The sequence below is a fragment of the Argiope bruennichi genome, chromosome X1 (genome assembly GCF_947563725.1).
Source record: "Argiope bruennichi chromosome X1, qqArgBrue1.1, whole genome shotgun sequence".
Classification (NCBI taxonomy): Eukaryota; Metazoa; Arthropoda; class Arachnida; order Araneae; family Araneidae; genus Argiope; species Argiope bruennichi.
The window spans coordinates 17,245,926-17,263,516 of record NC_079162.1 but is presented as its reverse complement, the minus strand read 5'-3'; the positions used below and the strand labels follow the sequence as shown (position 1 = coordinate 17,263,516).

Below are 17,591 nucleotides of genomic sequence, written 5' to 3'. Positions count from 1 at the left end.
AGCCTAATTTTATTTTAAAATTCTTATAATATCCTTGCTACAATTAAATATGCTGACATTTACAGTTCTTTATCATTGATGGCGTCTGAATATATTGCAATAAAATTTTCACAATATTTAAAAAACAATTGCGAAATTTAAAGAAAATGAAATAAATTAAAGAAAGGTTTTTATTAAAATAACATTTTAGTAAAAAAGGTTAAATATACTTTCAATTCTTCTTCAACTGCCTCTGGACTATTTATGTAGATACCACTATTTCCAGAAAACTCGAAATGCAATTGGGAATTAGTTTGAAATTAGAAAGCATGCACAGTTTCTCTTTTGCCAATTGTCAATTTTAAAATAATGGTGAATAACAGAAATGCATGAAACGATTGATTCATAAACTTTATTGTGCCCAAAATAAATGCAAATAATTGTACTATGCTTATAACCGTCCCGCAAGTGCAAGCAATAAGTTGGCAAAGTTTTATCGCAATCAGATGAACGGTACGGCACAGCATAAAAGATGAACAAACAAACATTCATTTTTATATATTAGATTATTATCATTGTTGCTTATATATATTAGATTATTATCATCGTTGCCACTCAAATTTGGGAAAGAAATTCCCTGTGTTTTCACTGTACGTATATTCAAGATATGAGGAAATACGAGAATAGCACTCATGTACTAGTCATAATGCAACATGATTTTAAGGACTGGAAAAAGCAAGGAAGTCAAGCAACAATACAATATTATACGAAGTAATAGAATATTAAAAGTAGGTTTATATTTATATTGAAAAAATTTCTCATTATTTATTATTTAGAATTTAGCAAGACAAACTTTATATATTAAGGTGGGGGGGATATATTACCTCTCATGATCTTTAATTGCTAGTTACACAAAATTAAGGACTCCGGTGGAATAAAACACAAAACATTTTTGTTATCATGATACAAATCATGTAATGATTACTTAACAAAAAACATTACAAAGAAAGATTTCGTTTTATTTATTCATTTTTATCAATTCATGTATTTCGCATCAATTAATGCAGATTTTTCAGATATCAATTTCGTGGTGTGAATCCTTAACAATGTACGACATTTTTGTATGGTCTAAGATACATTTTTCACCTATTTCATTTGCATATGAACTGTGTGAAAATATTTCCGATACATCATTCAATGCATTAACGTAACTTGTGACGCAACAAGTTTTAATGCCCATAAAAATTTAATTTCAAATTATTGTTCTTGAACTGAAAAGTTCGAAATCGGATTACATTTGATGTTTTCGGATTTGACATAATATCTAAAAGGAATACAGGAAAAGATGACAAATCCAATATCAGTGATGACTCTTTTGAACGAGCAAGCAGTCTTCTATATTTTTCTCTTTTAACATGACTAGTAAGTGCCTGTTTTCCCACATTAATTAGGCTTATTATCTTCTTACAAATCGAGCAATGCTCAACAAATGAATTTTGCGGAACTTCTTGCACTCATTTAGCAAAATCAGGGTCGATTTTTTTGCTTATGTATCGGCACAAAAAAAAAAAAAAAAAAAAAAAAAAAAAAAGATTAAAACCCAATATTAAAAACGATACCATTTTATATTCATTGAAATACTGAGTAAAAATGAACCCTTAACAATAATGTAATGTACCATTTAAGATATATATATATCTTAGTTTGAGAAATCCTTTCCAAGATAAATTAAATCATGAATAATCAAAACATAATATAACCGAGAAAACAATTTTAAACTTAATAAAATTAAATGCATCCAAATGAGCTATTTTTCAAGCACACCAAACATTTATTTACTGATTACATATATTAAATACAGAAAAAAAAAACTGTCCAAAATTGAAAAGCAAAATAATAAATTACACTTATCAAATATCATTAAATTCAGTATATTTCAGCTTTTAAAAAAAATGTTAAGACCTTTGTATCTTACTTCAGTAATGTTACGCTGCCATTCTAAACGACGTATAGGTGCAGAATCTAATGCAGAAAGTATCGCTAAATATGAGTTGAAATTGTTCAGTTTTCGAAGATACTTCATAACTTTGATAAATTTCACAACATATCTTTCTCTATCTTTTGCTTCTTCTTGCTCCAATATTCGAGATCTGGCCCTAAAAAATTAAACAAAAAATATATAACAAAGAGGAAAAAGGTGAAATGTAATTAAATTAAAAATAACGCTATCAAATAACTCAAGTTTAGTCAGTTTCCCATTTTTACAAGAATTTTAGCAAATAAAATAAGAAAACACAAATAAGCCAATAATTTATGCAAAGCTCAAAATTTTATTATTCTATTTTTTTTTTTTTAATTAAAAGCATAATTCAGTACTTCATAAGAAAAAAAAATTATTGGTGTATGTTTTTCGGGTGAGCAACCACAAATTATAAAGTCAACTGAAAATGATTCTCTTCTAGAATCATAGTACGCTTTGCGCAGGCAACACTAACCCGCATTTTCGCTCTTAATAGCCACCTGGTTGAATGAGAACAACTCACATTTCAATGGCGGAAATATAGCTCTTAAAAAATTAATCGAAATTGGATGAAATGGTATGACAGTTAATACAAGATAGAAGAATTTTTACTCTATCGAATTTAAGAAAATGTCTTCATTACAATACAGTAAGTCTTCATTTCAATAAGTTACTATTCCATCACATATTTCAATACACAGATGATTAAAAATAGCCAAGCTTTATGAGGCCGAATTCAATTGGTAAACTGTCAAGTAGTTGAAAAAAACGCTCAGGTTTGGATGCAAGACTAAATGCAAGATGTTCGCGATGTAAAACAAAAAAACAATAAGGTGCAAGAAAATTTACTCGCTATTTAACTTGCAAAAGAAATCTTGTCAGAACGGCTCGTACGTACATTTCAGATAAATAACAATAGCAACTTATTTAAGATTAAATTTGAGTGAAATAAAGGCTCTCAGATCAAATTTGAGAAACAATTTCAAGTAATCTGCAATCAAACACGCAGCAATGATTGAACCTGAAAGAATGTAACACCAACTCAGAATTTGTATTCAAAGAAATCGGCATAATTTAGTATCTATCCTAAACTTGTGATCGAAAGTAAGGCATTTTTATATTTCACCTGGTTGTTTGGCCACGAAATTTAAATAGAGAATTTTCAATATAAAACTCGGTCTTGAGTAGATTTCATGAGCAAAAATTTAAGTAACTAGAACACTGATACATTTTATTGTAGGCTTATTCGAAAGCTGCAGCAAGCTGGGCAAGTTTCCGGTAGATTTCACGTATTATGTATGAGTAGAACGGCATTTGCGACATTTAATATTAAAGACAGTGACAATTCGATTTTGCATTTCGTCAAGGTTTCAGCGCTTGTCGATACCCAAATGAAAACGATGTCATATAATAAGACTTTTCCTGCTCTTTTAAAATATGTCATTTTATGTGCAGGACAGTCGGCAACTTTTTAAATAACGATTTTTTCCCGATTTGCAGCATTTTCTCTTCCCACACCATAACTTGCAAACGGTAACAGATATGACAAGGTTGTAACATTGTTTTATGATCCACATGGTCTCTTCTACCATTCTCTTTCATTTGGCTGATTAGGTGAAATTCATTCGGTATACAAATAAGTCTTTGAGATGAGTTACTTGAAAAATGCTCAATTTTAGAAAGAAAAAGAAAAAAATAAAGAAAATCCCTCCCTCAATAAAGGGGCTTCATCCAAAAATTCGAATTTTTTTTCTAGGAACTAATTAATACTCTTGATGAAAAAAATATACTATATAGATTCCACTGGTGCAGCAATCGGTTAAATGCCTTTTATCATTTTCTCTTTTATTTTCAATTAAATCTTTTTTTTAAAGTTTTTAATTTTCCTGTTAATACTACTTTGCTCCACTACCATAGAATTTGGGGGTTCATTTAAGTTCGAATGAATACCGTGCTTTGTGAAAATTTCATTTGTGGTGTAGTAACGCATATAGTTTTTGTAAGGGAATTTGCATCATCATTTTGAAACAAGTCTTACACAAGTCAAAAAGTTAGCATCTTCAAGTTGGATAAACTGCTCCTAACTAAGTAATAAAATACGAACATCGTCATTAAGGTTAGAGAAAAGAAGATTACTTGACTCTTAAAACAAGATAGAGTCTTTCCCATTTCCTTTTAAAATGTATAAAAACAAAAGAAAAGATAAACTAAACAGCGTAGAAGAACTAGGTCTACTGTGGATCTGTGGCAAGTACCGATCCTAAGTCAAAAGGAAAAAAAAAAATTGAAGGATGTGATACGTGCACAAATGGTTTAGATTATGCTAAAATTTTAATTACAAGTAGAATTGTAGAGAGAGAAGCTAAAAGGGAAAGAAAACTGAAAGAAAAAAAATGATTTCAAATGACACTGTAAAACCAAAAAAGAGCTTGAGAAACAAATCGAACATACACAATTCGAGAAAGGAATCAACCTCCAAATAGCTAAGGTTTGGTTTGGTTTGATTTGATTTTGTGTGGTTTATTGGCGCAAGAGTCATATTTGGCTATACTGCGCCATCCAAATAGCTAAGACTCACGTTTTCAGTTTGAATCTTAAAATCAATATTGAAGAGTAAACATCGAAATTAATGCTGAAAATCTAATAAAAAAACATTAAAGCTCTCGGTCTTCTTGTTCTGAAAAAAGTCGATAATTGCAAATAATTTTTCTAATCATAATAACTATTATACCAGTAAAAATGTTAAAGGTGAAAAAAATCTAAATTTTTAATTAAAATCTTCGAAAATAAGTTCATACTATATTAAGTATGTTAAGGGAGATGATTTAAAGGATTATGATAAATGTAGAGATGGAGAATTTCAATCAACTTCTCAAGAATATCTTTAAAAACACAATAAAAGAACCCCATGAAATATACACACAATTAATTAACTAACTATTAATTTCGATTACTGCTGCAAATAATGAGAATTTGATTCAACTTAATCACTATGCGACTTAATAATATCTGTGACAAATTATATGAAACAATCAATGAAAAAACCGCCAACCATAAAGACATGCTTAAACTTGGCTCAGGCTGAGATACTAGGTGAAAATATACGATATTTATCATTTCTACAAATGAATCTCATAAAGCAACACCAATTATTCGTGGATATACAAAAGCCATTTTCAAAAGTGGAGTATAAATATTAAAGTCACATGATTATATCCCGAATACTCTCCAAAAAATTTTGACATAATAAAGAATGACAAACCTCATTAGAATATATATAGTGTAAAATGATACAAAGCAATAAGTAAAGTATTAATGGATTTTTTATTAGAAAGTTGATATTTAACTATAGTTACAGTGAACTAATTTTTCTGCATAAACACACACACAAAGAGAAACATAACACTTAAATTTTCAACAAAAACACAACCATTTATGTACAACCTATTTTCACTCTCAACTTGGCAAAAATTAAAAAGAAAGACGAGGAAAATGTACTCACACATAACCCATATTGCAGTTACTGTCTTGTAATCATTTTCAATGTACTTCAAAATTTCGTTGCTGATGCGGGATCAGCAGTACAAATTAATTCTGATATTTTGTTTTCATTTTTCTTATGGCTTCGAATAGTAAAGAACTATAACTACAATCATTAGACGATCAAAAAATGATGAAAAATATTCCACTTTCACTCATATTTGCAACTTTTAAAGCACATACAAGACTGGAAAATATCAATAAATTTTGTTTATCCATCTTGTCAATCCAAAATGATTCTGAAGCAATATGACTTAAAAAATTGATTTTTTTTTTTTTTTTTTTTTTTTTTTTTTGTGGTTCACACTAATATACATATGAAACTTACCAATAAGACATTTTATTGAAATGTTCAGTAAAAGTGGTGAGATTAGGACTAAGTTCTTCTTTTTGTTCTTTTGCCCAAAGGAGCACTTCTGGGATCTAAAATAAACAAAATTTATTTTTTTAATTGTGAGTTTATTCTTCTATAACAAATTTCGCATTAAACCATATTAAATGTTCATCATTATTCAACATTCAAAAAAAAATTCCACAGAAAAGTGACACTAAGAATTGTAGCTTTCGAGATATTAAGAAATCTTGGATTAAAAATATTGGCTATGAATATATTTAATTTGATTACAAATGTGTTTATTTAGCCATAACTGTGTTTTATTAAATTTTGGTTATAAATTCAATAATAAATATTTTAAATAATCACGTATAAAGAACAATCAAATTAAAATGCAAAAATACACGCCATTACATGGTATTCCCTTTCCACATGTGTGGATATAAAAATATCTATATGTATATTAATTTTATCAACTACACAAAAATATATTTTGCATTCTACATTATTAGATGGAAGATAAAGCAATATACAAGATTACAAACATCCACTTCAACAACTAAAAAACTCCAAAACTAAAAAAAATCTTCTTAAAATAACAATGATGCACAAATAATTGTATTAAAATTCATAGTATTATGACCACTTCCTCATCCATGAAATGAAACGCATGAAGATAGAAACTTCATCTTAATGCTATGTTATGTTACAAAATTCAAATAATTATCGCGAGTATATACATACACCGATCTAAATAAAGATACATATAATAATAATGGCAAGTGGATTATTAAGTTACAGACAAAAGGATAGCAAGACTACATATCTGAAACTGAAAAAGTATACCTGAATTTATTCTGAAAGAATTGAACAGGATGACAGCAATAAATTCGATATATTTCATCATAAATCATTTCATTCCACATATTATCCATAACTTCAAACCAAAAATAAATGATTATGATAAATTTCAAGAAGAATATAGAACTTTTTTTCAATTCGATAGAGAATGATAAATGAATAATTCAAAAATCAGCATTTCTGTATAAACAGTATCACCAGTGACATAACCCCTTTTCTATGGAAAAAAAAAAAGTCATGTAAATTGGCAATGGAATTCCGGTTCTTAGAAATTACTCATTGATTTCTAAGCAAGGATACAGCTACAAACAAAGAAAGAAGTTTTCTAATTATGCATGTAATCTATATTTATATAAAGCTGTGTGTGTGTGTGTGTGTGTGTGTGTGTACCTGGCACATGCATACCTTGGAGGTCGGGAATGTGCACCTGGGGTTCCTTTTATTGAATTTTTAATTAGAATTTTAATTATTAATTAAAAACTAACTTTCCCGCCAAAAAAATCTTTTCATTTCCCCAGAGCCAAATAAATAAGGTTTCAGTGTTTTTTTTTTTTTTTTTTTTTTTTGCCACGCTACAGAGGAAAGGTTTAAGAAATTTTCGGCAGATTATTTCAAAGGATTCTGTTTATTTTCTTAAGGTTTGATGCATTTAAAGTTAAACATTGTTAATTAATCGATCTTTCAGATTCATTCTGAAGTACTTTTGAATTAAAATAAAACAGAATAAAGGAAAGTAAAAATTTCTAATCTGCATAGCGTTACCCCAACTGGTGTAGAAAATTCACACATTTGCGTTACCATAATTGACGTTGCAAATTCACGCATGCGCATTGTGTTCTGATTGTTGACAACGGATACGGACTTGGTTTTGAAGGCTTAATGTGTTTTCGACAGATTATTTCAAACGATTCTGTTTATTTTTTTAGTGTTTGATGCATTTAAAACTAAACATTGTTAATTAATCGATCTGTTCATGATGAATTTGAGAAAATTTTGTTGAAAACTTTTTGAGATATTATATAAATTAAGAAAAATATTCTTTAGTGCCCATAAGGTTTAAATACTCAGCGACTCTGTTTACAGTACTCATATTTTTTTTTTAAATGCTTCGTTTCAGTAAAAAAAAATATTATTATATTTATTGCAGTTTAATCATTTCCACTTTAATTTAAAGCATAAATTCTACGGGAGCTAATAGAAAATTAGAGAGATACATATTACGTTATGACTGAAGGCCTTTATAATATTATGAGTGAATTATATGACTATTAAAACTTGAAGTTATAAAATATTTTAATGAAGAAGCAATTAAAATGGGAGTTCTATAAAATATTTAATTATTAAAATTTTAACATGCATTAAGATTGGCGAACCGGCTGGTCGCCAAAGGCGGCAAGTCTAAAATAATTTCATAATAGATAGTAGCAATGGATAAGTAGAAAAATCTTAGATACCTACACAATACAGATTTATTGGAAATATGCAAAATTATAATGGTTTAACATTTGTTCGATTAGCATTCTGTTTTGAAACAACAGTTTTAAGTGCTATTTGCGTGAGGTCTTGTAAGTTTGAACAGGGATCAGATGATGAGAATGATATATGAGACGTCATCACTCCAGTAAAGGCAAGTTTGGCTCTCAATAGACTTAACTTGAATCAGGCCTGGACATAAGGCAGATGTGTTGTGGAAGCAGATCCTGAAGTCCTGACTTTCTGTTCTGTAACCAAGACTAAGATTCATGCAATTCATCTATTTAAACTTAGAAAAGTGATCTTACAGAGAAAATATTGCAGTCTGTAAGGCCACAGGGAAAAATCTTTGTATAGTTAAGTTCAAAGTGCTTTCGAACTCAACTATTCCGAAGAATGATATATTAGATAAATTGTCATAAATTACATATTTTAATTGTAGAATCAAAATATACGCTTTAATTTTTAAAAACTTAAAATGATCTAAAAGGATTTTAGAAATGTCATATCAACTCTATAAAATTGGCAACGTTTAAGGAATAAAATTTTCTCATAGCTCCTCTCTTATTTAGCAATTTAAATGTCTGTATGTAACTTTCTATATTTTTCTGCTGAATACTTTTTAGCCGCCAAAAAGTTTTAGTTAAAACTGGGATACTAATAATTCCAAAATGCTCTTGATACTTCATTTAAGTAAGGTCAGAATAAAATGATAATCGATATCACTTGCAGCATTCGATTTCCAAATATTCAAATGTTCTGTAAAATAGATTTTGAAAAATATTCCTCTAGAAATACAATGAAAAAATATATTACTATGCCTTATAAAATGAATAAAATGTGAAACATCACAGTTACGATGAAAATAAACCTCTTATCGAAAGATGGAACCGTCATAGTTGGAAAATAAATACTTTTAACTGAAGATAAAAATCATCAATGTAAAAGTTAACAGACAAGATAAAAATGCATGAACAGTGTATGTTTGCTGATGATGAGAAAACTTAATACATCAGCAGTTTGAAACAAATAAGAAACTGTACACCCACTCACTATAAATTAATATGCTTGATAAATTCACATGGAAATTTAATGCCAAAAATAAAACTTAGATATAGACTACACCTAAAGCAAAAACAAATTGCGATTATTTTTAATCAAAATTTGAAGATCTTAAACTAAAATTCATATAACACGTACAAAAAATCATATACCATTGTAATGAACAGAAAAAAAATAACTTACTTCAATCTTTTGGAATAGATCTGCATCTAAAACAGTCATCTGTTCAGCAATACTTTCAGATTTGAAGTCCAATAAAGAGGCTTTGTGGGTAGTTACAGCCATTGAAGGTAACAAAATACGAAGATTTAAAAGACTTCTTTGTTTCAAATAACATTTCTCAACAACCTTTTTTCTCAAAGCTCGGGCAAGAAGTAAATCTCCTCGACTCACAAGTTGACAAATAAAATCCATCAAAATTTTTAAAACGTCTTCATTGACATCAGTAAGACTGAAACATGAAGAAATATTTGTATAAATAAAAAAAAATATCATTAAAAAAGCGATTAAAGAGCAAAGCATGAAAAATAACTATCAGTTTTCTAATTTTTTAAGTAACTATCAGCATTCTTAATTTTTTTAATATCAAACAATATTTAAGAAACATGTCATATTTTCACCCTTTATTACTACTTTAAATGTATCTTCACAGGATTCTGAAAAAAAAATTGTATAAAAACGGAAAGAATAGCATGTATCATAAACCAAATTTTCCAATACCAAGTCATAATTACTAGCAATGGATGAAATAGATGTCTATATAAAAGATGGCACAAATGAAAAGAGAGAGAGAGAGAGAGAGAGAGATTTTTAAAACATTTAACAAACAATCAATAATCAAATATGGATTACTGTAAGATGAAAGAATTTTAGTATCTCCAGAATAGCCATTTCGCATGTCAATTCAATACAGAAAGAAATATGAAGATAAAGAAAATTTTAAACATGAAGAAAATTTCGTCAGTGCATAAAACTGAAATTAAATAAAGATTTCAGCTTCATGCTAAATACACAAAAATTAATAAACATAAAACAAATGAATAAAACTATTTTACTTCTTTCATCATTTTCATTTTGCGCATTGTCAATTTAGTGTATACTAACGTTGTACAATACACACAACAATTTTTACAATTTCTCAATCCAGGTTCATATATATAAAGAAAGGTGTTAAGTATAAAACAGCAATAAAACCATCTAATACTTCAAAAAACGGCTATATACATTAGCAACGATTTTTTAAAAAATATTTTACTTGGGGTAAGCCATTCGTTTGCCTTTTAATACTAAGAATAGATAAAAATTCAACATTTTTTTTTTCAAACATAGAAGTCAAGAGTTCTGATATAACTTTTTCTATGATTAACGATTTGAAATAAACTGTTTGCGTTTTTTACGTAAAAGGAAAACATTTGAAAATTTTTAAATAGAAGAGATCAATTGAAAATCGAGTCTAGACACCCAATACTTGAATACACCAGTCATTCTTGAATAAACAATAAAGTCATTCAAAATTTTTTTTTAAAAAAAGCATATAAATCACATCTTTTATCCCGAAAGTAATAATATAAACACTAAAGATAAATAATCGCTAATATCAATGAACGCAAATATATATATATCTATTGACACTCTTCACAACAGATCACAATTTAATTTATATAATCAATTTTTTGAAGCAGAGTCGTGGCCGAAGAGAGAGAGACACTCTGAATTTTTAACTTCGTTTTATTTGCATCCCGGGAGGCATGATTTATGAACAAGCAGAAGCGACGAGCACAACACAGAGCGACACAAAACGAAATGAGGAAAAAGCTAATAAAAATTTTATCCCTGTGAATATATATACATGTCGATCACAGGCAAGGCAATTATAGGGATCTTTTAAAAGAAGCATGTAGTTTGATTCTCTCTCGGGAGGCAGGCATGGTTATTTACAAAAAGGCGCGTCCGCCACAGCACGTTGCAAAAGCAGAAGTCGGGACGAAGAGCGAAATGAATTATCCCTCGTCTTATATAACATGAGATATGGATACAAAAAATATTTTTTACAGTGCTAATATATTATTAAGATTCTGATAGGGATTTCTGACACATGTCAATCACAAGTAAGGGAAACACAAGGATCTTTAAAAATGAATGTGCTTATTGGACATTTTTCTAGCCCTTCACGTGGAGCGTGAGAATGTGTCAGCGTTTAGCCAATTCAGCAATTTTATAAAGCTTATCTTGAATTGATTAAGTAGAGAAAGTGGAATTGAATCAAAAAATAAGAGAATGAACTTACTATGGACTAAATTAAGATAAAACTTTGTAAATTAATTAGAATTGAAATCAGAGTTTAAAATATCCTTACACACACACACATGTGACTTTCCTTTTTTTAAATAAGATGATTTTCGCAAAACAATAAAAGGTTAGTACCATTTGAATCACTATCTAAAAATACTTAGCTGAGACTTCAGAGATTTGCATTTCAACTAACAATAATCCATATATGAAATAAGTTTATTTTTATATCCTCTTCCATCAAATTTTAATATTTCATCCACATTACATAATGAAAATTATCGTATTAAACTATACAAAAATTCAAATATATAAAAATTAACATTTACCATAAATCATCCACTACTCTAACCAGCAGAGCAAATGAATTCCTAGCTGCTCTTTGCCTCATATCGGATACATGAATAAATTTGTTATACCTATACAATAGCTTGCAAATCAGATCATGGGGAGAGATGAAAGTTCGATATGTAGTTAAAAATGCTTCTTGGTAAAGGAAATCTAGAATTTAAAAAAATAACAAATGAGAAACTTAATATTATAAAAAGGTCAAAATGAGATTATAAAAAGGAAAAATTTTATTTAACAAATCAGAAATGGAAAGAATATAATTTAGTGATTAATAAATGTAAATATTATTTATGGAATTTTGTAAATATTTATATTTCCAGTCAAAAATTCATTTAATTATCTCTTTTTAAAGCTAAAATACATATATATAAATTGGTTGAAAGTGCAGCGACAATTTTAAATCTTATTTATTATGCTATTATTAAGTCTTTTATTAGTTTGACTTTTTACTAAGTCTTATTTGGATTTTTTCATATACTTTTTTAAATGATGATTAATTTAAAAACTTCAGATCTTCAAAAGCTTCAGTCTTTAAAGAGGATGCTAACCATAATTATTCAAAAAGCGCATCGACAACACATGCAGAAAAAAGATGTGCTGTCGCCAGTAACCTTCATGCTATAGGTTCTATACTATAGGTTCAGTGAGGGCATTCTTTTTGAATTTTTAGTGAAAAACATGTGATAAGTTGAGATTGCAAAAATCAAATGACATCCATGATCACATTCAAGAAGATTTCTGGCTGTGGAATTATTTAAAATCTCTTATATACCAGTTCTTCCCTTGCCACATTGACAGAATTTTAAGATGCCATCTGGATGAAAATAGATGGAATCTACCTCGGCATACTAAAACCGTTTGTCTTGACTTGCTACATGATACAATGAAGTTATTTCAAAAATGCATCGCTGAGTTTTGATATATTATTTTAAATAGTTGAAATATTCTATGCAAATTTTATAGCAAATTAAGCAAAATCCAATCCATAAACAATATTAGTAAATACAAAGCGAGTGCATTCATTGGCGAATATGAAATCATAGGGAAATGGAAGCCAAATATATTCACAGAGCTTTTAGGAATTTGAAATTGAGCTTTCTTTTATTTTTGCTAGTTTAGCAATTTTACAGGATTCGAGAAAAGTAATGATTTACTGAACTCTTAAGTCAAATTAGAAGTGCTTTTATCTTTAAATAAACAGGAGTATTTTTATGTTTTAAATTAAATTTATCACACACACTTTCTAAGAAGCATCTTCTCCAGTGCTTCCTTCATCCCTGCGGATTTACAAAATAAAGATAACATAGATCCTTAACAACAGCAGAAAGTAAAAAAGAATAAAAACTTCAAACATCTGTGAATTCAAATATTCAGCAATTTTCAATCTTTTCAACGATACCAATGAAACAGAAAGCACCTTTATATATAAATATTTTCTAGAGCCTTTTTCACATTAAATTAGTTGATTATAGATGAGTATCAATGTAGTAAAGTGAATGGAATACAAGCTAGGTTTGAGAAATTGCTATCTTTCTACAACTTCTACATAAATTTAATTATTCTTCAAACTTTTACCTGGTTTTCAAGAACGTTTTTGACCTTTCTTTTAATAACAGAAATTAATCTACAACCAACACCATATTAATCATCAAGTGTTTTAACAGGTTTCTCAAAGCCAGACAAAGATAGTCAAGAGACTGTTAAAATGAATAGAAAAGATAAAAGAATGCCAATAATCACAGTGCGTAAGAAAGTTTAAACATGAATTTTATTAGGACAAAAATCCATAACAATGATTTTAAAAATTAGACCTTCTGAAATTTACTACCAAAAAGTATTTTAAGATAAAATTAATATTTATTTTACAAGTAACAACAGTATAGCATACCATTCTTTGAAGCCCTTGTTGCCAGAACAATAAGAGAGTCCACAGACCCACCTCTTAGATCTGGACCTTCTTCTCCCTGGTATTAAAATATAAGCATTTTATATATACTGGTAAAAGCAGAGATAGATATATTCTCTTTAACAACTTAAAAAATAATTTTAAAAAGCATTCACAATTGAAGTAAGAAATTTTAAGATGCTAGATTACAGTTGTCGTAAAAAACAGATAAATTAATGAATAATAATTAAATGTATGGATTGATACTTACATTCTTCTTCATTATGAGATATGCTGTTGGGTCCAATTCATCCAGAGCACCCTGTACTTCTGATGAATTTTCAGTCTCATTGGCAGATAATAAAAAATTCGATTTCTCATAGCTAAAACAAAAATAGAAAAGCATTTAACTAGAAGTTTAAAATGTTCTCCTGACAAAAAGACCACTAGGAACTTAATTTATTAATTGAATTTACGCATGCAATACTCACAAATAAAACAAATATAGCAGAACATTTACATCGATGTGGAGGTATGAGAAATGCAGAAAATCAGAAGTTCTTCATCTCTGAATATCAGTATTGAATTGGAAGAAAAATGGCTTTGCAATGATATCGCATATCAAGATTGTAACATCTCCAATATATATCAATGCATTGTAATTATTGAAGTTTAAATATTAATTTAAAACATTTACATGGATAATGATCATCCACAAACCAGAATAATAGCAAAGAAAGAAAGCAGAGTTTATTCCAAGTACACTTGTGGTTGCTAGTACTGCCAAGGGGAAATTGGGATGTTAATAAGCTAAAAAAAAATGACATATGAAAACATTAAATAATAACTTTACTTAGCTAAAAATGAAAACAGTTTAAGCAATCCAATAAAATGAACGTGCAGAATAAAAAAGATGCAAGGCTGATCTTTTTTAGTCATAGTCAATAATATTTTAAATCTGCTTTTACTTTCTAAAATAAATCATTTTTTCTTTCACATTATTATAAAACCGAGTGTAAGTCCTTTTTAAATAATTATGACAGATCAAAAACTGCAGTTACTTCCGTCGACTCCGCCGACAACCTATTTCTTTCGTCCAACCACTAAATTGACATTAGAAAAAATAATATCTCCACATCTACATTTTAGGCTGGAATGGCAAATATGTATTCACACAAAATTTAGTAAGCACTAACAGCACCTACACGGCGTTGTATGAATGTTAGCTAAATCAAAAAAGCGTAAGAAACAACTATCGAAACGAAGTAGAGGGAAAAAATGATTTTTTACATTTTTTCAGTGAAACCCACGACAAAAATCACCAGTCTCAACCACTTGATCTATTTCAAAATTCTAATTTCATATAGAAATTCACGACGTCTAGATATGTCAATAAAGGTCAACTTCTCTTCACCACTCTCCATTTTCTAGAGAAATTGAAAAACTCTACTGCACTTTTCATTTCCTATGTAGAAAAAATCGGTTGAGTTCCCAACATTCATATCGATTCAGAAATTCATTGTTCCAAATCAATACTTACGATCCCCAGATACGTTATTAATGTTTTACCGCCTTTCTCATGAGAGATATGCATAGCATAAAATGTATATGCAGAACAAACATTTTTATTTTTTTAATGTTCCGTAATATTACATTGTGATTAATCAAGCGAATTCGTTTGCAAAGACCTTTTGTTGGATCTAAATTTCGCAAAAAACATATTAAAGCATTTTAACTTAAAATACAATTTATAATTGGAATTAATTTATTAAACTATTTTTTCTCAAATTATCTAAATCAAAAAAATAAATCGCCGCCTTCAAATATCAATAAATGAAAAATGCTTGAATGATACCTCAAAAACTTTAAAAAAGACAACAGAATTAGAAAGTCGCATGTAGAAAGATTCGGATTAAATTTTCAAAATTTTTCAGGAGAGATGATTTTTAATAATTTTTTAAAAATTGAGTAAATTATGTCAAAGGTACAAAAAAAAAATTCTTAGAACGACACTTGTTTGTTTCTTTTGTCGATGCTAAGGTATTTTTTTTCCAACGATCATTATAAACCATACTACAGGGAAATACGTGCAAAAAAAATCGAAGACACAAAATATTATACGCAAAAATTTCTATTAAATTTCAACAATTGATTTCAAGGTACATTATGATTACCTAGGACCCAAATTTCATAGCTGTACGTGTGATAGATTTTTTGGGACATTACCGACACACATTCTGTCATGGGTATAGATGACTTGTGACTTATACCTATCTGAAGTACCTGCAAAAACTTCAGGCATTTCTCTTCCGTATTCTATTTCAACAGATCCGAATTAAGACTTCAAAGACATCTTAAGCAATGCAAATCTCAGGGCCCTTTTTCTTCACCAAATTTTCAAAACTAAATATTTATTATAGATTTTTATTAAGGCTTGTATGCTTCGGCTGTGTTTTGCTCCCATTTATCGTATTTTTCTTGCGGCATGAAATGGTGTTATCCATAATTGAACTTGTTAGGCTTCTCACCACGCAGCAACTGGAATGGATTTTCCATACGAAAGTATTCTTTAGATATATCAAACGATAAATACACTATCTACGAATAAGTATTTGGACACCCATACAAATGAGGACATCTGCAGAAATGATCTACATCACGTCTTCTGTACTTAAATATCGTGTAGGAACAGCATTGGCATTAGTTGCATGTAAAATGACACGAAATTCAGAGCTGTCTGACTTCGTGAAAGGCGTAATTATCGGATATGATAGAAATGGACAATCCTTAAAGGTCATATCTAGTGAGTTAAACATTCCAAAATCGATAGTGGCTTTTGTGATTAAGAAGTGGAAGACGAATTGCTTAGACCCGGCAGACCCACGAAACTAAGAGATAGAAGCCGAACAGTGCTGTCCAAAGAAATTCGGAAAAACCGCACCAAACCGACGGCCTAGACACTCCAGGAGTTCCAATAAGCATCCGGGACTGTTGTTTCGATAGATACGATCCACAAGGATTGGCTTCTATGATCAGCAAGCACATTTGTTTGGTTTCTATGGTAGTGCTGCCGCCCATAAGCTTTTGATTACAAAATAGAACCGCGTTGCTCGGGTGAGATGGTGCAAGGGACGTTGAAATTGGGACGTAGATGAATGGAAACAGGTTCTTTGGAATATTGAATCAAAGTTCAATCTCTGTCAGTCGGATGACAATCTGGGTTTGGACTATGCATGAAGAACGCCTTCGGCCAGAATGCATTGTGCATATCGTAAAGTTTGGTAGAGGTGGAATTATGGTCTCGGAATGTTTCTTGTGGTATGGACTGGGACACCTACTCTACTATTCAAGCAACTTGCAAGGTCCACCATGGATTGGTATGAAGACAAGGGTGTGAACCGACTAGACTGGTCTGTCCAAAGACCAGAGTTGAATTCTATAGAAATCCTCTGGATCGCCGAATCAAGGGGTGCAGCACCCGTCCAAAATCGGTGAAAGAACTTGTATGTCTTCTCCAAGCCGAGTGGAAGAAAATACCACTGTCCATCATCCAAACACTTGTGGAAAGCATGCTCGGAGGGTTAAGTCTATAATTGCCTCATGTGGAGGCTCTACCAAATATTGAATAAGAATTAATTGTTTATCTCTTTTACCACAGGTGTCCAGTTATTGGTAGATAGTGTTAACATAAACAGCCTGATGTTTATAATAAACATTGATTTATTAAGTTAATAATAAAGGAAAGTTATAAAATAAAGGAAGAAATTAGAAACTTTTAAATAATAATTTTCTAAAAA

General features: G+C 29.5%; 1 protein-coding gene across 2 annotated transcripts in view; it reads right to left on the bottom strand.

The window, feature by feature from the left end:
- Nucleotides 1-17,591, bottom strand: part of LOC129958296 (rap guanine nucleotide exchange factor 1-like) — a 104,062-nt gene that overhangs the window by 36,683 nt on the left and 49,788 nt on the right. For both annotated transcript variants that reach the window (XM_056070683.1, XM_056070682.1), the window contains exons 11-16: nt 14,066-14,177; nt 13,798-13,873; nt 11,888-12,059; nt 9,453-9,720; nt 5,868-5,962; nt 1,955-2,135 (exon numbers count right to left, since the gene is read on the bottom strand). In XM_056070683.1, coding sequence (XP_055926658.1) covers nt 1,955-2,135; nt 5,868-5,962; nt 9,453-9,720; nt 11,888-12,059; nt 13,798-13,873; nt 14,066-14,177 — 904 coding nt within the window. The remainder of the gene's footprint in view (nt 1-1,954; nt 2,136-5,867; nt 5,963-9,452; nt 9,721-11,887; nt 12,060-13,797; nt 13,874-14,065; nt 14,178-17,591) is intronic.